Source organism: Erpetoichthys calabaricus, chromosome 15 (genome assembly GCF_900747795.2).
Source record: "Erpetoichthys calabaricus chromosome 15, fErpCal1.3, whole genome shotgun sequence".
Classification (NCBI taxonomy): Eukaryota; Metazoa; Chordata; class Cladistia; order Polypteriformes; family Polypteridae; genus Erpetoichthys; species Erpetoichthys calabaricus.
Window position 1 is genome coordinate 73,204,810 of NC_041408.2, and position 24,395 is coordinate 73,229,204.

Sequence of the window (24,395 nt, forward strand, 5' to 3'; positions counted from 1 at the left end):
TAATTAGGATAGGTATACACTTCTTATGTACAGTAGGTCTATGGCAAAAAATCATTTAATATATGCAGTTTGGTAAATGGTATGCAAGATAAACCAAAACCATTTTTAGCCATTTTCAGATCATAGACTATAAAGAGTGATACAACGTTACTTTCCTGCCCAGCCCCCATTATTAGAGGACATCTTTATTCTGAGACATTTCCATTTCCTCACATTTTCTTTCAATATTTTTTGTTTTTTTTTGTCATTCTCAATAACGCTCTCCAACACTTTCTATGTGACACTTGTGTCAGGTTTTTAATAGAATCTTATCCCTGTCTTCAAATTTGTCAGTTTTTAAACGTTGTATTTTTTTGCCTCTGGTAAAATTTTTTTCTAATTTGTTCTTAGTTTTTGTTGTTTTTTTTTTTTAAATGGTTTTCCATTTATTATTAATTATTTTCCATTACTTAGTTATTTATCCTTCTTTCCTTCTGTATTTGAGTCCCAGGAGTGGAGCCTTCCAGTTAATTAGACATGAGATTATGGAATGATTTCCTGACACAGGAAAAAAGAAAAAAAACTTTTTATTCTAATATTAAAAATATATATATTTTTAGTATTATCATGGTTTTAATTTATTTTTACTTCAATGCTATTGTATTAATTAGTATCAATTAGTATTACTTCACTAAATAACATCAATCACTCAATGCTGAACAAAAGATGTGGGAATGAAAGCTCAGGTTGGATATCTCATGTGCATCAGACCTTGTGTGGCATTTTGTCCTGCTGTCTATGTTCAGGGCAAGTAAGATCAAAGGATGCCTCTATAGCTGGCTGGGTAGCTTCCTCATCAATCACTGAGAGTTTGTTGTCATAACTGTGTGGGAGTCGACAGCTCGTCCTGTGAATACTGGTGTTCCTCTAGGTAGTATCCTGGGGCTCACTCTCTTCTTGGCATTTACCTCATAAGCCTTATAATGTACTGACTTGATCTTTTTGCAGATGACTTTATCTTCCACCAAGTGATTCTTTTCAAGGTTGTCCATTGTGATGTTGCCAACTTACTGCATGAAAATCTTGATAGACGAGCTGAATCCATAGCTGCTAGAGTAGGGTACTACCTTGGATACCTTGAATCCGCGAGCTAAGTGTTCTCTCCTTCTACCCAGCTGGTACCATATAAAGACTATAAAGTAGCATACAAAGAAATTTGGCAACCATGGGGTGTTGCTGTCTTGAATAGGTTGGATCCCTTTCAGGTGTTGCTGTCTTGAATAGGTTGGATCCCTTTCAGAGATGAGAAAGTCATGTACAAGTACCTTATATCCAGATGACCATAATAACAATAAAAAGTATACCAGCAATATGAGGCCATCATGTTTATTGCATCATCTTGTTTCAGGTGCAATGTACCCAAGTTTAGCAGAACTGGTTTTGAAATTTAATACTACATTGGGTAACCATGTTGTATATCTCAGTTGTAATCATGCAACCTCACTGCCAAACTGTTTACTTAAACTGAGGCTTTCAACTCATCCTATCCAATTCAGTTGTTTATAACTGAACTGTCAGACATTATGGTGGTTGTTATAACTGCTATGAAACAACCATCCATCATCCAACCCACTATATCCTAACTACAGGGTCACGGGGGTCTGCTGGAGCCAATCCCAGCCAACACAGAGTGCAAGGCAGGAAACAAACCCCGGGCAGGGTGCACACACACCCCCACAATTTAGAATCGCCAATGCACCTAACCTGCATGTCGTTGGACTGTGGGAGGAAACCGGAGCACCCGGAGGAAACCCACGCAGACACGGGGAGAACATGCAAACCTCCACACAGGGAGGACCTGGGAAGCAAACCCGGGTCTCCTAACTGCGAGGCAGCAGTGCTACCTACTACGACACCGTGCCGACCTATGAAACAACCACTACTGCAAATATATGACAAATATAAACAATCTGCTTACTGGGATAATAACCAAATGATAAGTAAGCAGAACCCAAAAAGAGTATATGTATATAAGTATTTTAAATGTATAACAGAAAAAATTATAAAATTTTACATTTTTTAAAAATATATGTCTTTTCAATATGTATTAAATAAAATAAAGGCAGAATGGAGTAATGCACATAAAACAAACACTATTACACAAAAAAAAAGCTAGAATGCACCCCATTCAAAATATAGACCCAAATTGAATATCCCACAAGTAATACAACAAAGTATGTATACACAGCAAAACAAAACTCAAAAATAAATGCTATATACTGTACATGTCAATGAATGATACAAAAAATTATGAAGTACATATATTGTAACTACTTTATAAACAACCAAAAAATATACAATAAATATGCAGCAAACAATAGAAAACAAAAATAAAAAAGTAATAGTGTGAGGTAACTAGAAAAAGAATTAACAGCCCAAGATAGTTTACAGTAATTATGAGAAATAATATCATGAAGCATAAGTAGGCATAACATAAGAAGTATTACTGGATTAAGTGCCCATTCAATGATGCTAGGTGTAGATCTAGCCAATGTGTTTTGAGGAAAACTTCTTCATCAGGGCACAGCAAACCAATAGTGAAGTTAAAAAATTTAAAATATATATAATGAAACACTAAATAAGTAATTAATACCATGTGACAATTCATCACCAACAACCCATTCAAAATACCTATGATATAGGTGCAGGAACCGCCAATCATCCATCAATTAATTAACCCAAAAACGAAAGCTGTATGAACGATAAAGATAACCATAAATTATCATAAATATCAAAACACTACAAAAAAAAAAAAAAAAAAAAATCTAACAACAAACAAAGCTCACTTCACAAATACATAAAGTAAATATCAAGGAAAATCAACTGAGGGGCTTGTAACTAGCTGAAAGAAAAAAACAACAAAAGTACAAAAATCAAAAGAATAGAACTGGAAAGACAGCATGCGTTACACAACGGAAGAAATGAGAACTCGTGCATCTTATACACTCCGTCTGTATCTGTCTGATTGGAAATGAAAACATGAGGCTGTAAACACTCAAATCAATCAATCAATCAAAATCTTTATTGTCATTGTAGCAATGAGGCATTGTACAACGAAATTTAGGTGCAATTTTCCAATGCAAAAATAAAATAAAAAAAAAAAAAAACACAATTACTTTACTCAAGTTAAAACTAAAATTATCCATTCATACATATGTCATATTGCACTTGTCCCATAGCCAATGTTGACTTAGGGCTGTATTGTAAACATGAGAGTGTATTGTATTGTAAACATGAAGGTGCACTAGGTCAGATTGACCACTTAGCAGCATTCAGCATGGTGATGGCTGAAGGATAGAAACTGTTTCGCAGTCTATTTGTCTTAGTATTAATGGATCTGAAACATCTTCCTGAAGGCAGGCGTTCAAACAATGCATGTCCTGGGTGTGATGGGTCCTGAAGAATTTTCTTGACGTTCCTGAGACAACAGGAACTATGTAGTTCTTCTAGTGAGGGGAGAGAACAGGCGACTATCCGCTGGGAGACCTTAATGACCCAGTGGAGCTCTTTCCTCTGTGCTACTGTGCAGCTGGAGAGCCATGCACAGAGACAGTAGGCCGGGATGCTCTCTACTGTGCAGCGGTAAAAGGACACCAGCAGTTTCTCAGGGATGTTGTTCTTCCTGAGAACCCTCAGGAAGTAGAGTCTATTTTGGGCCTTCTTCACTACCTCAGCAGTGTGTTTTCCCCAGGTCAAGTCCTCCCTAATGGTGACTCCCAAGAAGCGGAAGTCTGAGACCCTCTCCACGCAGTCCCCATTGATGATGTGTGGCTGGATGTTGTCTGCCTTCTTCCTGAAGTCCACGATGAGCTCCTTGGTCTTGGCTGTATTTAGGTATATCACAAAAAACACGCCCAGTCACTCGTTAAGACCAATGGGGTGTAAAGTCTTTCATTTAAAAATCCAGTGTGCTTCCCTGCAAAGCAACAGATTGTCAAAATTAACCCGAAGGGGGTGTGGTTTAACTATTTCAAGAACAGTAAACTTAAGGTCCAAGACTTTGTGATTTGTAGTAATGTCTACATGCGGGATGTTTAATAGATTTTGTGCTAATATTGCTTTTATGCTCCGCACTTCGATAACGAATAGAGTGTAGGGATTTACCTACGCATAGCAAAGGACAGGGTCACAACAATAGATAAATGACATCTTTAGAACTTCAATTCAATCTATGTGTAAGATTTATGTCACCCCGTGGAGTAGTAATTAGACTATCTTTTAAAACATTTGCGCATCAACTACAATTTTAACAGGGGTAATGTCCTGGAGTAATATGCATGGAGGTTGTAGTAGAAGGACTAGTGATCGCCTCACGCAAATAATTCACAAGGTAATTATGAAGATTATGACCATGAGAAAAGGCAAAGAGAGGTGGATCAGACAAACTTGGGTGTAATCTTAAAATATGCCAATGTTTTAAAATATGTCTAATCTGATTAGCATAGTGGGAGTATTTATGATTACACACTATCCTATTAGTAACCGAGGGTTTCTTCTCTGATGTGAGTAATAACTCTCTATTAGTGTGCATAGCGCGTTTGCCATGCTATGTACAAACAGCATCTTTCCATTACACCTTACCCTAACTTGTGGTAGTCCTTCCTGTGTTAAAAAGTGTTTTGTGATGCTTTGACTTGTTATGGGAACTATAATAAATTAGCATTGAGCTGTGAATGATTAGATGGTGTCATTTACATTGAACTTGGCTATTAGGCATTGATTATGTGAATACTTTGACATTGACATAATTTTTTAGTATCACAATTATATCACCTAGAAATTAATACTAAACAAACAAGTGACAAAAATTGATTTTAGAGGAGTAGGGCTAAGGTGTTGGTCATGTATTACAAGAGTGCTGGAAAGAGGGCTTATTGATTATGAGGTATATCAAATATTTAACCTAAGATTTATTTGATTCAGAAGGTGAAATACAATGTGCTTACTTATTGAACTTAATGGCTTGCAAGTGACTTAATTGTTGATGGTAGTTCTATATATTAACCCATATTGCTATATCTACATACTTCTCTTCTCATATAATTTGACTGTGCCATCCACCTTAGGTGACCAAAAATCAACCTGGAATCAAAATGTATTAATTAGAGTGACACAGGGAACCACAGTCTATCCTTTCAGCCACTCTTATTGATAAAGTAGGTTCAGAAAATAGTAGTAAATGTGCAAGATTTAAGATTTTAAAAACAATAGATATGCAAAGGGCGGCACGGTGGCGCAGTGGGTAGCGCTGCTGCCTCGCAGTTGGGAGATCTGGGGACCTGGGTTCGATTCCCGGGTCCTCCCTGCGTGGAGTTTGCATGTTCTCCCCGTGTCTGCGTGGGTTTCCTCCGGGCGCTCCGGTTTCCTCCCACGGTCCAAAGACATGCTGGTTAGGTGGATTGGCGATTCTAAATTGGCCCTAGTGTGTGCTTGGTGTGTGGGTGTGTTTGTGTGTGTCCTGCAGTGGGTTGGCACCCTGCCCAGGATTGTTTCCTGCCTTGTGCCCTGTGTTGGCTGGGATTGGCTCCGGCAGACCCCCGTGACCCTGTGTTCGGATTCAACGGGTTGGAAAATGGATGGATGGATAGATATGCAAATTAAAGAGAAACTGGTGTCCATGGCACAATCTCCTCTAACAGCAGTTGACCAAATTCACAGAGACCTTTTCTCATCTGCCTTTTTGTGTTTAATATATATTTTCACTGTGTCCTTGAGTGTCAAAAAAGGTGTTTTTAAATAAAATGTATTATTATACATATTGTACATACATTCTCAAATGTATTTAATCCTGCCAGCATTGGGTGCAGTGCAAAAAGCAGACCTGGAAAGGACACAAATCTATCATAGAAGCAGTTTATCATTGTTATTATAAATGCTGTTTCCTGAGCTACCTTTGTATTCTATAAACTGTGTTTTTCTCCCACAGTCCAAAGACCCGCAAGTTAGGTAAACTGGCAATGCTAAAGTGTCTTCATTCAATGTACAGTATGTGTGTGTGTTCACCCTGCGATGGGCTGGTCCCCTGTCCAGAGACTGTTCCTGCCTGTGTCTGTTGCTTGCTCGGAGAGACCCCAGCTGCCCCATGCCTTGGATGAACATGTTCAAAAGATGGATAGATCAACAAATATTACAGTCTGTCCTGCCCAAAGCAACTTTCACTTGCACGTCTCCAATCCATAGGGAAAAACTCTTCAATTAAAGGTTATTTCACTGCTTGAGAGAGGTTATTTCAACAAGAATATGTTGTATTTAGTATTTTCCTCTTTTACACACCTGAAAGATGCTGTCAGCAAAACAGATTGTCAGTAATGAGCTTGAGTGATTATATGTTAGTGTGCGTAGCGGCGGCTTGTGCCTGCTTCTACAAGCAAAGGCCTGGCAGTCTAAACAAATCTCCATTATATGTCACACATACCCCTGTTAAATATAAAAACAAAATGTTATATCTATTTCTTTGATGTGTCAAATAAATAACAGAACTTGCTCCTACTTCGAAATCAGTTAACTATGGTAAGTCACACTCGGATGTTACGCCATGGGTACATTATTTAACTTAAAATAAGAATGTGCTTGTTTTGTTTGTTTTGCCACAATTAAAATATGAAGACAAACAAACTGAAAAACACAATGCTTTCCGTAATTTAAATATCATTGTTAGTATTTTTGTCCTTTTTTGTGATGATGACTGGCTTCTAAACTGATTTAGACATCCTGATGTGTGCTGAATTAAAAAATACAGTACAGAGGCAAGGGCACAGAAATTGTTTGATCTTGTTCCATTACAAGTTTAGAACAACTGCATCTAGAAGATGGATGGGTGGATACTAAAATGTGATTGAGGCATCATTGAAATAAATGATGAAAAGAGATTTTTTGTTCACTTCTTTGTCCTGCTGCCTGGTGTCAGTACAATTCTGACAGCAAAAAGTTTGCGTAGGACTTTATCAGAAGGTTGAAAGTTTCCATTACTTTAAACCAATTTCCACACCAAGTTTGTGTCTTCCAAATCCTGTCTTCTGAGTAAGAAATGGCTTATGCACATTTCTGAGCATTAGCATGTTTTATACATAAGGCCCCAGGCCATTTTACGATAAACCAGTGCTTAAGCATGTATGCTTAATGGGTATTTCTTATCAGATCCTGTTCAGATAGAGATACTGAGCAAGTTTTGGACAATGATTCATAAGGAAGAAATGACAGAGAGATCAAAGAGGGTATCTGTCTAGCAAGTCAGTAAGCCATTTCACAAGGCAGATAGGGAAATGCACATAAAGATGGGTTCAGAGAGTCAATAGGGCCAACATAAGTGTTTTATTTGGTGCTTTTTAGCTCTCCCCATGGCTTCACTCCCTTATGTGCTTTAAGATAATAAATACACTTAAATGCATTTTGACTCCTTAATTGTATTGTGGATGCCCAATCATACTGAATTACAAATAATTACACAGATATACAGTTAGGTCCATAAATATTTGGACAGAGACAACTTTTTTCTAATTTTGGTTCTGTACATTACCACAATGAATTTTAAATGAAACAACTCAGATGCAGTTGAAGTGTAGACTTTCAGCTTTAATTCAGTGGGGTGAACAAAACGACTGCATAAAAATGTAAGGCAACTAAAGCATTTTTTAAACACAATCCCTAATTTCAGGGGCTCAAAAGTAATTGGACAAATTAAATAACTGGAAATAAAATGTTCATTTCTAATACTTGGTTGAAAACCCTGTGCTGGCAATGACAGCATGAAGTCTTGAACTCATGGACATCACCAGATGCTGAGTTTCCTCCTTTTTAATGCTCTGCCAGGCCTTTATTGCAGCAGCTTTCAGTTGCTGTTTGTTTGTGGGCCTTTCTGTCTGAAGTTTAGTCTTCAACAAGTGAAATGCATGCTCAATTGGGTTAAGATCAGGTGACTGACTTGGCCATTCAAGAATTTTCCACTTCTTTGCTTTAATAAACTCCTGGGTTGCTTTGGCTGTATGTTTTGGGTCATTGTCCGTCTGTATCATGAAACACCGCCCAATCAGTTTGACTGCATTTAGCTGGCTTTAGCAGACAGTATGTCTCTGAACACCTCAGAATTCATTCGGCTGCTTCTGTCCTGTGTCACATCATCAATAAACACTAGTGTCCCAGTGCCACTGGCAGCCATGCACGCCCAAGCCATCGCACTGCCTCCACTGTGTTTTATGGATGATGTGGCATGCTTTGGATAACGAGCTTTTCCACGCCTTCTCCATACTTTTTTCTTGCCATCATTCTGGTAGAGGTTGATCTTGGTTTCATCTGTCCAAAGAATGTTTTTCCAGAACTGTGCTGGCTTTTTTAGATGTTCTTTAGCAAAGTCCAATCTAGCCTTTCTATTCTTGAGGCTTATGAGTGGCTTGCACCTTGCAGTGCACCCTCTGTATTTACTTTCATGCAGTCTTCTCTTTATGGTAGACTTGGATATCGATACGCCTACCCCCTGGAGAGTGTTGTTCACTTTGTTGGCTGTTGTGAAGGGGTTTCTCTTCACCATGGAAATGATTCTGCGATCATCCACCACTGTTGTCTTCCGTGGACGTCCAGGTCTTTTTGCGTTGCTGAGTTCACCAGTGCTTGCTTTCTTTCTCAGGATGTACCAAACTGTAGATTTTGCCACTCATAATATTGTAGCAATTTCTCAGATGGGTTTTTTCTGTTTTTGCAGCTTAAGGATGGCTTCTTTCACCTGCATGGAGAGCTTCTTTGACCACATGTTGTCTGTTCACAGCAAAATCTTCCACATGCAAACACCACACCTCAAATCAACTACAGGCCTTTTATCTGCTTAATTGATAATGACATAACGACAGACTTGCCCACACCTGCCCATGAAATAGCCTTTGAGTTAATTGTCCAATTACTTTTGAGCCCCTGAAATGAAGGGATTGTGTTAAAAAAAATGCTTTAGTTGCCTCACATTTTTATGCAATCGTTTTGTTCACCCCATTGAATTAAAGCTGAAAGTCTGCACTTCAACTGCATCTGAGTTGTTTCATTTAAAATTCATTGTGGTAATGTACAGAACCAAAATTAGAAAAAAGTTGTCTCTGTCCAAATATTTATGGACTTAACTGTACGTTGTAATGGCGCAAAGTTGTACATGCATTTTATGCTATTTTGTTTTTATTTTGAGTGAAGAATCTATTTGAGGAGATTTATATCAGTTTTAAAATATTTTTGCAAAGTTTAAATTTGTTTTCATTTGCCCTGTTTTTTGTTTGCATGACACAGGAGACTAGTCACGGTATAAAAACACGGGAAACTACTGACAGTATAAAAACCAGGAGGATTTCTGTGTTTTAGTATGTCTTTTTTGGATAAGCAACTCAACATTTTAAAATTGTTTTTAAACAAGTAGTCTAAGTGCTAGATTAAATTTGTTTCAGTTTTTAAATTCCCTTTCTGCCCTTGACTTTCGATTCTTCCTTTTGCCCTTGTATCTTGTTTGCTCAGTTTCTGATTATTCTGGCTTTGACCCCTTTTCTGTCTCTCATTGTGTTCAGCCACTCGTTTGCATCTCTTGGGTAATCTGTTCTGTTCATAGATTGAGAAATACAATTTTGGATTAAAGTAATTTGAGTAGTCTTTTTTTACCCCACACCATGCATAAATCTTAAATTTCGTTTTTAAACTACAGCTTGCTATTTTGGACTGACTCTGCCAACACTTCTGGCATGTCCTGCTTCGATGAAGTGTGTGTTGCCAAAGGTAGCTAAAAAAACAGTCATAGCTTTGAAAAGGTAATCACACAAATTCCCACTCTGAAAAATAAAATTGCTATCAATTTCATTTTCTCTAATTTTAAACAATGCCGTACATCATTTCATCCCTAGAGCTAAACAGAGTTTGAAAGTGAGCTAATACCATGGTGAAGTCTGTGGAGCAATGCTGCTCCTTCTAGTGTTGCCATTCAAGAAAGGGGATTAATGATGCACCCAGTGGTCTCAATAAGTACGTAAAAATTGTTGTCTGGAAAGGTTGTTACTGATGGCATAACCAGGCCATGTAATTGATGGAAGCTGGTGTTGCTCATATCCGTGTTACATAGCTATAATTATAGGTAGATTTGTTGGACATTCTAAATTGGGAGAGGTATACAGGTATTAGATGAATTATCCACTTCTTGAGCAGGTCAAGGAAGAATGTATTCTTTCACAGACTGATTTGCATTTGTTTTCTGAAAGTTTAACAGTAAAGTTCTGTTTGCAGTACAGTCTTAGATTATCTAGTATGTGTTTTTATAAAAATACTTATATGGAGGTACTTTTTATCAATATTAGTACCTTGTATTAAAGTCTCTGTATGCAGTAAGGAAGGAAGGTTAGATACTCAAGTTACATTGATAACATTATTATTAGATTCTTGGTGATTGTTGAATCATCTGATTTTTGCTTTTCACAGCAGTTTTTGGGTATTGGTAAACAAGGTAAAATATAGGGAGAAAGAAAAGCAGGCAGGTTAGGTGGATTGGCGATTCTAAATTGGCCCTAGTGTGTGCTTGGTGTGTGGGTGTGTTTGTGTGTGTCCTGCGGTGGGTTGGCACCCTGCCCAGGATTGTTTCCTGCCTTGTGCCCTGTGTTGGCTGGGATTGGCTCCGGCAGACCCCCGTGACCCTGTGTTCGGATTCAGCGGGTTGGAAAATGGATGGATGGAAGAAAAGCAGGATTTTCTTTCAATGACTAGTCATGAAGATATAAGTTTAGTGTGGTAATTTTCTTTTAAAGGTTTCAAAATACAGTATACTTGTTCACAATGCAGTAGTAGAAAATGAGAAAATTGAGCAAAACTGAATATTCATGTATGCTTTAGGTTTCAGAAAGGACAGTTTATGTAGCCTGAGCCTTTTGCCTTTCTAAATACTCAGTGCTACAACTGCATCCAATATATTGAAGGATGATTTATTATATTAAAAGGAATACAGAGGAAATGATATATCATATACTGTAGGTAGCGTATTCATTTCAATGCCTTTGATTGTCCTAACTCATGACAGATGAATGTTAGACAAGCTACAATGTCTTGTTTTGATACAGTATATATGAAGAGAGTATTAATAGAGAAATTTCAAATATTTTTAATCTGTCATGTAATTTTATTCCCTTAGTAGGTAAACTGAACCAAGCCAACAAATGTGAAATGTTTAAAGTTAATCTTATGCTGAGGGTTATTCATGTGAAATAATAAACTTTTTGCTGAAATAAATTTTAAAATCAGGGATCTTGTGGAACTCATCCATCATATCCAGGTGATAAGTCTGAATCAGTTACATAAAGCAACATTTCCTCAGAATCAAATGATAGTTTCTTTCATAGCTGTGCTTTAGAATCTACAGATTCTACAAAAATGCAGTGAGTTTCTATGGGATTAATACAAATTTTGGTAAAGGACACCTTTGATAAGGCCATGTGCTAGAAGGAAACTGAGGCTTCAAGGTTAAACTATTATAATTGAATCAATATTGATATAATAGTGAGAAAGCAAAATTAATATAAATTGGCAAATACATTTAAGTATTCCCATTTCAGTCTAACAATTCATTTTTAGCAGGTCCTCAGAAGATTCATATTAAGTTGAATTGTGCAGTGATTTAACTAACCTCTTGATGTAATTTTATTAATTTAAAATGATAATGTAATGTTTATGAAATATTTTGCAAGTAGCACTTCACACAGCCAGTATGACCTTTTTGTTTTCACTCTGTGCATGTGATTTGCACTTTTTTCTTTCATCAAGGACATAGAAATTATTTTGCAGGATGTCATGTTTTCTGACTCTTGGAGGGCCCTTTAAGGTTTATTTAGTTTAGCTGTGCTCCACATGGCTATTTATTACTCTTCAGCCTACATAACATTCACTTAAACGGACAAGGCACGTGGCTGCCAAGATTAGAAGACTGGTTGGTGCTACTCCGTACTGGCAGTTAAAATATGCATACTGATGACTCACACCAGACCCACTGAGCCTTTATTGCAATGACTTGTACACATTGTGACCGACATATGGCCAAATGACAGGTCCCAAATGGAGCCATAAGTCGGCATGCTCACGGTCTGTTCACTGCTTAATTTTCAAATTCTCCAACATAATGGTTACATCATGATCTGCCAGTTTTAGTCATTTATGTTTTTAGTTTCTCCAGTCCATTTCTGGCCTGATTCAGTTCTTAGGCAGAGTTTTTACTGGTGGGCCAGGGTGGCCTGTTTTCTGGAAAAGGAAACAAAAACTTAATAGGAATACAGTGAAAGATAATTTCTGCTGTAGCTTTCAAAAAGCCTTATGAGGCAGAAAGAAGAATTCAGCATGCAGTGTGCAGATGGTTGCATATCAGGTTTATTAACACAAAGTACCAGGTTATGCTGTAAAAAAAAAAAAAAAAAAAAAAAAAAAAATCACATTTGTTATAGTTAGGATATCATGGAAACATAAGTACAATAAAAGGGCCCCTGTAATGCTAGGGTATGTGCAGCACAAGTCTGGATGATTTATATTTTAAGATTTACAACACAATTTGTGATGTCACATCTGAAAGATGGTGTGCAGGTTTTTTTCATCTTTATCTATAGAAGGATAACACTGTCAACACGTTTTGCTTACATACATTGTACCTAGACCACTAAAAAGGCAACTTGGATTTTAGGTTATGTTCGGTAGAAATCCACATACGTTTGGTTTACAATTTATAATATGTGAGGCCTCATCTGAAATACTGTATTGAGTTTTAGTTTCATTATCAGAAGGACTGTGCCAGGTAAAAATGAAATAAAACGTAACCAGACTAATTCCAGGCTGGTTGATAAAGAGGTATTAAGAAATAATGGTAAAGTTGGATTTTTTAGATTACACAGACAGATAACCAGCATATCCAGTTCATGTTAATGAGGAGTTGAGGTTTCTTTCTTCAACATAGGTAGAAGCAAATACTGAACTGGGTACTACTCCATCACAGGGAACATTCATGCATATATACTTATTGTATGAATTTAGTGTTGTTAGTTGACCTAATTTGTGTGTTTTTGGGATGTGTGGGGATCTTCGTACCTGCAGAACAAGACTCATAGAAACAATGCCCTGACTGAGAATGACATGATTCAGTTAATTTAACATTGTAACAGGAAGGTGTAAGGCTAAAACCAGGTACAATATTAACAAAGTTTTTAAACAGAGTAATAGTTCAATGATGGCTTGTAGTAAATTTCAAACAAATCATCAAAAGTAGGTATATAATGTTGACGTCCCTAATTACATGTCTTTTTTAAAATTTCAAAGAAAAAAAGTACTGTTGGTGGAAGAAATTTTAAGTACAGAGCTCCCAAACATTTACTTGATCTTCTGTCCAGTATTAAAGAAGCTTAGTTATTCATGGTGTTTATTCAATGCTAAATTGATAAGATTGTAGTCATGATTTAATGTTAGAGCATAGATTGAGACTGTTTATAGTGATTGAATGCTTACTAAATCATTGCTGTTACAATCACCATTAGCAAACCCAAATTCAGTCCCTTATCAAATTTTTGCCTGTATCATTTTACATTTTTGTGTATCAAAAAGGCAGTGATACTACAAGACTGAAAAATGTTCTCCAAGAGATGTCTAGGACTATAGACATTTCTTAGCACATAAAGTCAAGTCCAACATTAGCCAAAGATGAGATTGGAAAGAAAGATTTTCGTTTGTGCAAATAACTTTTTTTCCTAGCACCTAAATAAAAAATATCCTATTTTTAATACACCATAGGCTGCTTAGGATATTTCATTGTCTCCAAGCCTTTTCTTATTTGTCAAATGTTAGATAATATAATGCAGTCATATACTATTTTTGTTTTTGTTAAAGCCAATCGTTTTGTTGAAGATTATGGAATTAGAGATTCCATGTTGTTTTGTATTTGTTGAGAAAGAGGTTGTAAAGCAGAATGGAAATGTTTGATCATTGCGACTCATCCAGTATTATCCTGGTTGCTTCTTTAATCAAAAATATATTTCCTTTGACTGCCTGTCAAAGCTGTTTTTAGAGAAACTGAAGGAAATGGAAAGCTTCCAACACTGTATGTTTATTGTGTTAGTTATTTATGGTTTATGGCTTGCTTTGCTTTTTTGAGCTATGTTCTCAGTGTTGTATGTAAAATTTCTATATTCTGAACAGTAAAAAAAAAGCCACTGCTGTCTTCTCAGAAATCAAGTGTACTTCTAGCTTTTTATGTTTTCATTAATTTTTTAGAACTGTGATGTCAGTTATTTGATAACATTACCTACCTGACAAAAATCATGTGTTTTCCTTTTTAATTATTTAATTATTGCTTTAATTATTAAGTGTTTCTAATTCAAAAATGTCCATCACAGTATTTTTAGTTTTAATCTAACCAACAACATAAGTACTTGTGAATTGTGTAGTAAAATGCACATTTTTAAGTCATAAGAGTACATAAAGATTTGTATTCAAGAAACTAACTTATTCGTCCTCATTTTTTGGTAGAAGATTGCACCAACAATTTGAAAGCTACAAAGAACAAGTGAGGAAAATTGGAGAAGATGCTCGACGGTATCAAGGAGAGCACAAGGATGATGCTCCAACGTGTGGAATTTGTCGGAAAACAAAGTTTGCTGATGGCTGTGGCCATATATGCTCATATTGTCAGAGGAAATTCTGTGCCAGGTGTGGAGGCCGTGTGTCTCTCCGCTCCAACAGCGTGAGTACAAACTGCATCAATGCACATATGCAAGATATTGAAATTGGTTATTCCTTGTGATTTATATGGTTTATACAAAATAATTTTTCTAGTCATCATCTTCTATTTTGTATGCTGTGCATCTGTTCTGTCTGTACAAAGGAAAGATGGTTGTATTGGTTGTGTCAAGTTTCTGGGAGTCATTGTTTCTGTGAAATGTGCTTGCATGCTGTTTTGTAAATCTATTGTGTTTGTGTTGTCATGTCCATGTGCATGTTACAAAATAAATGTAACTTTTGTTTTGTAAATACTACTTATTTATCTGATTGTATGAAAAACAAGTGGTATGACATAAATGTGTATAATATTTAATATTTATCATACTTGTAAAAAGTCGACACATAAAAGTAATCAAAAAGTCATCAGGCATGACAGAAAAGCAGGTGTTGCCCAAAAATATGCAAAGCAGCCAAAAAACATCATTTATAAAGTAGTCAACTTGTTTATTCATTTAAATCTAAACCCACTTTAAGATTGTAATCATGTTGCAAAAATAATACTTTTCTTTTTTCACATATTATAGAAAATAAAAATATAAAACATAATATTTAGCTTCAGAGCTTAGTATGTAATAAGCAGCTGCGTAAAGGTCAAGTGTGGAGATTTTAAATTATTCAATAGTAATCATAATGTCAGGGAGTCTGCAATGATATCTGACAGGGAAATACAAAATTATGAGGCACGCCAATCTATCATTCTTTATTTTTTGTGATATGTTTTACAGCAAGCATCCACATAAAAGGTTTTTAAAGGTAATATAATAGAATTCATTAATTTGAAAAATAAATGTACATAAAAGAGTAAAACCAAATTTCAGGACAGTGTTTTTTTTTTAATTTTTTTTTTAAGAAAATGCTAAGATAACCTGTTAAGGTGTTTTAAAGGTACATGAGAACTGATTAACAGTAAGTATTTATAAGTTATAGTTGGCATTATGCCACCAAGGTACAGTAAAATCAGTGTCAAGAAAATGAAAATACATGTATAGCAATTGAAAAATTACAAAAAATATGTGCCAACAGCCAAGATTTAAATATTATGTCTAAAGGAACCTGACAAACACACCTAGAGAAAAGGCTACAAGGGAAATACATTTCAATGAGAATTTGTGTAGCAAGATTTTCTGATGGACAGAAGATATGGTCATCAAATTATTTTGGTTTTGTAACAAGCTTATATGATATACGTAGTTTTCATAAATGTTCTGGACATGGAAATTTGCAGCTTTGTACGAAAATGGCAGTAAGCTAGTTTAGTATCACTTATAGTCTAGCGTCATATGGTCATTGTTTTTCGTCAGAATCAAGGGTCTGGAAGTGGTGTATAGCTCAGTTGATAAAGGAACACTTCAGTTCAGTTTATTGTGCATTTTCATAGCACATTACTATTCACAGCCTCCACTGGAAGTTTGATGTCAGTTGCATTATTGTATACCTTAGTAATCTTGATGCACAGTTTTTGTACAAGTGTCAAAGAATCCTCACAGTCTCAGATTATCAACAAAGTTATTATGAATTATATTATCATATCAGCTTTTTTATTTCTGGAATTTCCTACCACATTCTTTGGCATTTGCTTAAAGAAGAAAACATATTTAGGTTCATCGCTACTTATTTATTTTAATCATTCAAATCACAGCTTCAATTTTTCTTTAAGCATTAAATAATTATTTCAAATATCTGACATAGTGTCACTGTAGATTTTTTTTTTTGGTTTAACAGCATTCAGCTTTCTTAGTATTTCCTCTTGCTGAAGATTTTTTTTTTTGTACCAGTAGCTGTCAATAAGTATAAAATCATGATATTTGATTGGATGTGTGTTTGTAGTTGTGATTTTGCGGTTGTTTTGTTTATTCTCCTTTCTTTGCTTTTTCTTGTAAATCTGTAGGTGGTGAGATGTGAAGAGTTGAGAAAAAGGGGTTGTGCATTTGCTTCTACTATCTATAGCCATTTTGTTTGTGTCATTACAACTGGTAAGCATCTACAGTGCAAATACTGCAGCTCAGTGATGCAAGAACATTAGACCACATTTTTTCCATCATTATAATAAATCACAATACTTAATATTGAGTTAGGTACTTGTAAGTGTATAGCAAAGTCAGTTTTGGTTTTATACCAGTCACATTTTACAAAGTATAAGCTGATGCACAAAGAAACTCCAGTCAAGTGTGTGTGAATAGGAAAAAAACTATTAAAGATACTATGAAAAAAGTATTTGAAAAGAAAACAAATTGATGCCATAACCTTATGGAATTGATGCCATGAACGTAGCATATATGTTGCAGACTTTTACTAAGTGATTTTAAAACAAACTGTTGGTGTATAGATTTTCACACATTTCATCTATAAATGGTATTTTATTCAAGCTTGAAGCGATAGTTGAATACAGGAAAAATTCACATAGAATATCTAAATACTGTATAATGTTAGATGTCATGACAGAGTATTTCAATGCCAGTCCAACCACATATACTTAAACCAGATCTTCAACACATAGAATGTATTTATAAATAAATACATAATCATTGTTTTATAGATGAATCATATTTAACTAAGTGTGATAGAAAATATATTAAAAAAATTAGTATCTGTGTCTTCAGATACTCATCCCACCATCTTTTGTTTCTATTTGGGCTCCTAGTTTAATTAAGAAAATGTTATTTCCCAATTTCTATGTTTTGGGGTCAATGCAGAAATTAATTAATATAGTATTTGGACTAAATATTTTTGGAACGTAGCAAGCATTTATGTATATTACATACAGATAATTTAGTGTTACTTCTTTAATTGGTTTTTAAAGTTTTTATCATCATCATGATTTAGTGTTCTGGTTACTCAATCTGCTGTTTACTGTCAAGATGGCCTAGTTCAGGATAAATCGATAATACTTTAGATACTATTCCAGTAGCATGTAAAGAACAATCTGAATTTTACCTAAGTCATTATTCTCCACATATTCCTTTTTCCTTCTTTTATTTGCACATTTAAGATTTCCTGGTAATGATGACATGTTTAATGAAGCTGCAGTACAAAATTTAAACAACAGACCTAAGGTTAATTCTGCTCAACATAAATGGTGAATGTACTAATGCAGTATTAAATACCTGATGCCGTATTTTCCTGGCCATGTTTTGCAGTAAACAATACTGAAATGTGAGTTGAATTTCAAGGCCCCAAAGTGGATAATATTTACAAAAAACCCTCAGTGTGTCACGAGGACAATCATTTTAATATCATTAAAGTGTTGCAGGAGGATGGAAGACTTAATGTACTCATTAAGTATACAAGTATGTTTTATGAGATTGAAAAAAAAGTATTGTTTTTGGTGCTCTGCACATTTAAATATGGGGAAAACATAGCAGCATGTTTTTAATCACCAGAGTGCCACCATTAACAAGCGTCTGTAATGCGACCATGAATGAGCAGTTTGATGCTCAGCTGGCTATACAGATGATAAAAAAGTAGAACACAACAGGATTAACTGTGGATTAGTTCAACTTAGCTCAGATCTGATTCCATTGCTTGCTGCAACAAAACTAAGGATCATCTCCTACTGGCACCATACCTCTTAATTTGTTCTTGATGCCAATACATTACTATCTTAGGAAACCTGTAACTGACCCATTGCATCTCAATTGCCCAAGTATTCTGACTAACTAAGGATTCATCTCCACCAACATCTATGCTTCTTGTACATTTGTCCCACTTGCCTCCTGACATGCCATTTTCCTTTGCCACCTAACTCTGAACTCACAGCACACTGGCAACAGGAAGCATTTTAAACCACCTTACAGGGTTCACTTTTAGAGCTGTGTCTATGGATGTTTTTGGGTCATGGGTTTACATTGTTAAATTCGGGACTGGCAATAAACAATGTATCCTGTTCAGTTAGTGACAATATAGGCCTGTCTTCTAATTTCAAAGTAAAGGGTTATACTAGAGGCCGGAATTGCCAGGGACGCTATGACATAAAAACTAGCATAGTACATCCATGACAATATAATAACTCTTTTTAAGTTTTGCAATGTACTTTTAAGTACTGTGGTGAAGTTTTGTCATATACTAGAATTTATTGTACCTTTATTTCTTTTAAATTAAAAGCCATTTCTTTATAGGTAAAAATGTGTCCAACTATTACACTTAAAACCCCATGATTCAATTTATCCCAGTTATTTTTTTTTTGTTTTTAACTATCATAATGGCTCTTAAGAATCTAAGAATGGGAATGCTCTGCTGTGGTATAGCAACAACAGACATACACACATTGGTTGTGTTTTTAACTTTAGATCAGGGCCTGTTCTTTAGCTCAGAGACTGTATTTTGTAGTGATGTTTCAAATGAATATTAGAATGTTTAATGTTTAACATTTATTGTTTGAATAAATATACACATGTGGATTTAAAAATTTGCAAGCTACATCCATACATGTTAGCATATGAACTCCTTCTCAGTAGACCAATAATGTGCTGTCTGCACTAAGGATTGCGCCCATGAGTCAATGTATAGCTGCAATTTTTGAATGACGATCTACCACAAATTACCGCATGGACCCAGGTTCGAATCCTGCCTTGCGGCTTATTGTTGAATGGAAGAAAATATCTCTAAAATAAATAAATTAAAAAACTTTCTCGTCAGTGAACGGTACTTTGAGTTCTTCATTGCAGGTGCAGATGTTTACTTTTCTTCATGATTAAACAAAACCCTTTAATGAATGATTGATTTGTCAAAGGAGCAGATGAACAACAAGCATAGTTATGTAAACATCACATTTAAACAAACTGCCTGCCCATTCTATTGAGTCAGGATTACAAGAAATATTAATGCCTTTCCCTTACTTATATAGCACCTTTATCAAGCTCTCAGATGGCTGCACAGATAATCAAGTGTGGTACAATAAAAATGAAAGCACAATAAGAATGAATAAATAACACCGCACAGCCTTATGTTTGTATATATTTATAAAATTTGGGATGTAATATATACTAGTTGATGCTGAAATTTTATTACCCTAAGTTCTTGTCTATAAGCCGCGGCTTATCTAAGGAAAAAGGTTGTGAAAATGAAAAAATAGAATATCGGCTTATACATAAGTCCGGCTTATACAGTAATCCCTCCTCCATCGCGGGGGTTGCGTTCCAGAGCCACCCGCGAAATAAGAAAATCCGCGAAGTAGAAACCATATGTTTATATGGTTATTTTTATATTGTCATGCTTGGGTCACAGATTTGCGCAGAAACACAGGAGGTTGTAGAGAGACAGGAACGTTATTCAAACACTGCAAACAAACATTTGTCTCTTTTTCAAAAGTTTAAACTGTGCTCCATGACAAGACAGAGATGACAGTTCCGTCTCACAATTAAAAGAATGCAAACATATCTTCCTTTTCAAAGGAGTGCGTGTCAGGAGCACAGAATGTCACATAGATAGAGAAAACAATCTCTGGCAAACAAATCAATAGGGCTGTTTGGCTTAAGTATGCGAAGCACCGCGGCACAAAGCTGTTGAAGGCGGCAGCTCACACCCCCTCCGTCAGGAGCAGAGAGAGAGAGAGAGAGACAGAGACAGAGACTGAGTTTGTTTTTCAGTCAAAAATCAATACGTGCCCTTCGAGCTTTTAAGTATGCGAAGCACTGTGCAGCATGTCTTTTCAGGAATCAGCTTTACAAAAGATAGCAACGTGAAGATAATCTTTCAGCATTTTTAGACGAGCGTCCCTATCGTCTAGGTGTGCGAACAGCCCCCCTGCTCAATCCCCATACGTCAGGATCACAGATAGTCAGCGCAAGAGAGAGAGAAAAGTAAGCAATCTAGCTTCTCAGCCATCTGCCAATAGCGTCCCTTGTATGAAATCACCTGGGCAAACCAACTGAGGAAGCATGTACCAGAAATGAAAAGACCCATTGTCCGCAGAAATCCGCGAACCAGCAAAAAATCCGCGATATATATTTAAATATGCTTACATATAAAATCACAATTTAAATGACCGCTACGCGCGCGTGTTGACTCGGCGACGCCCAGAGCAGAATGAACGCGCTCCGGCCGCGCCATGCGGGGAGTGAGAGAGATGCCAATATCTAACACTCTCTCCCCCCTTAAAGAAATTAAATGGGTGCGAGTGAGACCACTGACCTCCCTCTCTTCTATTAGTTATAGGTTATAGTACGTTCGGCTTATCCACGAGTCCGGCTTATCTATGATAAGATTTTATTTTAAAAATTCGTATGATTTTTGGTCTCCGGCTTATACACAAGTCCGGCTTATAGACAAGAACCTAGGGTAATTTGAAGTAGGTAAAAATAAATATTTGGAATAATTGAAGATGCGAGTTCCAAAATCTGCTAATTACACCTTTTGGTAAAATTTAGTGAACACGTGATTGTGACTTTTCATGCAGTTGGTCATGCGCCGAAAATATGTTTGAGCTTCAAAACCTGCTAATTGGAACAGTGTAGCGCTATAGTTTTAGGGATTTAGTTTCAAAATCTGTTTACGGACCCAGATTTTCCTATTTATCTCCAAAATGTATCTTTTGTACTTAGCTGATTTTGGAACTGAGCTCTTCAATTGCAAAGGGAAGAAAATGTTTATATACTTAGCATGAAACGACTATATGTGTTGTAGTAAACCCCAGCCTGCTTTGAAATCTTTGTCTGGGAGAGACCTTGCTGATGCAGTATAACTACCTTGTGTCTTGTTGCTGTGCTCAATCTTGCCATGACATGAAACTGTCTTCCACAACCTCACCTTGGTAGCAGAGTTTGGCTGTTCCTCACCCAGTTTTAAGCCTCCTACACAGCTGTTTCTGTTTCAGTTAATGACTGTGTTTCAACCTATGTGTGACATTGATGATCATTAGCACCTGTTTGGTATAATTGGTTGATCATACACCTGACTATAATCCTACAAAATCCCTGACTTTGTGCAAGTGAACCTATAAGAATTGATGCTGGTTTGAAGGCAAAAGGTAGTAACACCAAATATTATTTGATTTAGATTTTTCTTGCCATGACATGAAACTGTCTTCCACAATCTCACCTTGGTAGCAGAGTTTGGCTGTTCCTCACCCAGTTTTAAGCCTCCTACACAGCTGTTTCTGTTTCAGTTAATGACTGTGTTTCAACCTACATGTGACATTGATGATCATTAGCACCTGTTTGGTTGATCATACACCTGATTATAATCCTACAAAATCCCTGACTTTGTGCAAGTGTACCTATAAGAATTGATGCTGGTTTGAAGGCAAAAGGTAGTAACACCAAATATTGATTTGATTTAGATTTTTCTTTTGTTCGCTCACTTTAAATTTTGTAAATTGATAACAATAAACAATTATTATTTATATTTCTGAAAGCATTCTTTGTTTACAGCATTTTTTCACACCTGCCTAAAACTTTTGCACAGTACTGTGTGTGAATGTGTGTGTGTGTGTGTGTGTGTGTGTGTGTATATATATATATATATATTTGTATATATATATATATATATATATATATATATATATATATATATATATATATAATATGTAAAATACACACGCACACATACCTTTTCTAAATTAGCAAGCAGTAGGCACAAGACAGGAACAATCCCTGGACTGGGTATCAGTCCATTTGCAGGGTAAATCATTCACATTCATTCACACATAAGTGCCAATTTATTTATTCATATTAATTTATTTACATACACTATCTTTTTGATCACTTCTGTACATTAAGACTTGGATACAAATAAGAACTTCACAGGCCCTATATACTGTAAGGTAGAAATCAACATCTTAAATAAGAAAAGAGAGTGCAGTCAGGGTGGAATGGGTGGAGTGTCAGGAGTGATTTGTGACAGACGGGTATCAGTGAGAGTAAAAGGGAAGGTCTATAGGATGGTAGTGAGACCAGCTATGTTATATGGGCTGGACATGGTGGCACTGACCGAAAAACAGGAGACAGAGCTGGAGGTGGCAGAGATAAAGATGTTAAGATTTGTACTGGGTGTGACGAGGATGGACAGGATTAGATACGAGTACATTAAAGGGTCAGCTCAGGTTGGACGGTTGGGAGACAAAGTCAGAGAGGTGAGATTGTGTTGCTTTGGACATGTGCAGAGGAGAGATGCTGAATATATTGGGAAAAGGATGCTAAGGATGGAGCTGCCAGGCAAGAAGAAAAGAGGAAGGCCTAAGAGAAGGTTGATGGGTGTGGTGACAGAGGACATGTAGGTGAAAGGTGTAATGGAGCAAGATGCAGAGGACAATTATTTCACTGTGGTGACCCCTAACAAGAGCAGCCGAAAGAAGAATTAAGGAAAGGAACTTAACCCTCTAACAAGTCAAAACAGTAATCAGGCAGGAGAAAAAGCTTGTCCATCTGCAGCATTTATTACACTTCAGCTAATACTTGAACAAGGAGCATTCATCTGTAGGAGTGTCAAATTCCAGGCTTGGACGGCTGCAAGTTTTTATTCTAACCCTTTTCCTGATCAGTGACCAGTTTTCACTGCTAATTGACTTCTTTTCCCTTCATTTTAATAGCCATGTTTTTAAGGATTCACCCCTCTGAACTGATTCTTTTCTTCATTAAATGACAGCCAAACCGAAATTAAATGAGAAGTGAGCCACCGGATGACTAGCTAAATCAGGGGCTTCAAATTCCCACCAATTTCACTCCAACCAGTTTCTTATTGAGAAGCCGATTCTTGCTGTTAATAAAACCCATTATTTAATTCCATGGCCTGTTGCTGCTCTCATTCTGCTACAGCAGACATTTCCAAAACTGTTGATTTTCTGTTTTTTGTAAGAACACCATCAAAATGTTTTGGTGACCTGACCGATCACCCATACTTTATTTTCAGATATTGTGTGATGGGCACAGTCATGTGGCGGCTCCTTTTGTGTCTCATTATTGTTTGGATACTAATTAAGGAAAAAGAAACAACTAAGTAGCCTGGGTAAAGTTAGTTAAAACTAAGGAAAAGGAAGTTAATTAGCAGCAAAAACTGGTCACTAATAAAGAAGATGGTTAGAATGAAAACCTGCAGGCACTGCAGCCCACCAGAACCAGAGTTTGACATCTCTGCTGTACAGCATGATCAGAATCATCTGAGTATTAAAGGTGTAGGTATATTTTATAAGCATATTTTGTAACGTCAATGTTAATATAAAATATAAGTATAATTATTATTATTCTATATTAGCATTGATGTGAACAATTTGTGTAATTAGTGTTATTTATATAAAAAAACTCCAACATACCAATCATTTGTTTTTACAGGTGTGTGTGTATGTGTATATATATACTGTGTATGTATGTGTGTGTGTGTGTGTGTGTATGTATATATATATATATATATATATATATATATATATATATATATATATATATATCCATCAATCCATCCATCATCCAACCTGCTACATCCTAACTACAGGGTCACGGGGGTCTGCTGGAGCCAATCCCAGCCAACACAGGACTCAAGGCAGGAAACAAACCCACCGCAGTATGTGTGTGTGTATATGTGTGTATATACAGTATATATATATATATAATATTTTTACTGCAGTAATTAACAGTTATTGGTTTTTATATACCAGAAAGACTATCCTGTGGTTTTCT

At 36.1% G+C, this 24,395-nt stretch overlaps 1 protein-coding gene across 36 annotated transcripts in view; it reads left to right on the forward strand.

Annotated features, from left to right (window-relative positions):
* The window catches only part of rims1b (regulating synaptic membrane exocytosis 1b), a 459,598-nt gene that overhangs the window by 144,125 nt on the left and 291,078 nt on the right, over positions 1-24,395 (forward strand). For 35 of the 36 annotated variants that reach the window (XM_051919562.1, XM_051919570.1, XM_051919567.1 and 32 more), the window contains one exon: positions 14,539-14,752. In XM_051919562.1, coding sequence (XP_051775522.1) covers positions 14,539-14,752 — 214 coding nt within the window. The remainder of the gene's footprint in view (positions 1-14,538; positions 14,753-24,395) is intronic. The other variant, XM_051919565.1, reaches the window with a different exon arrangement.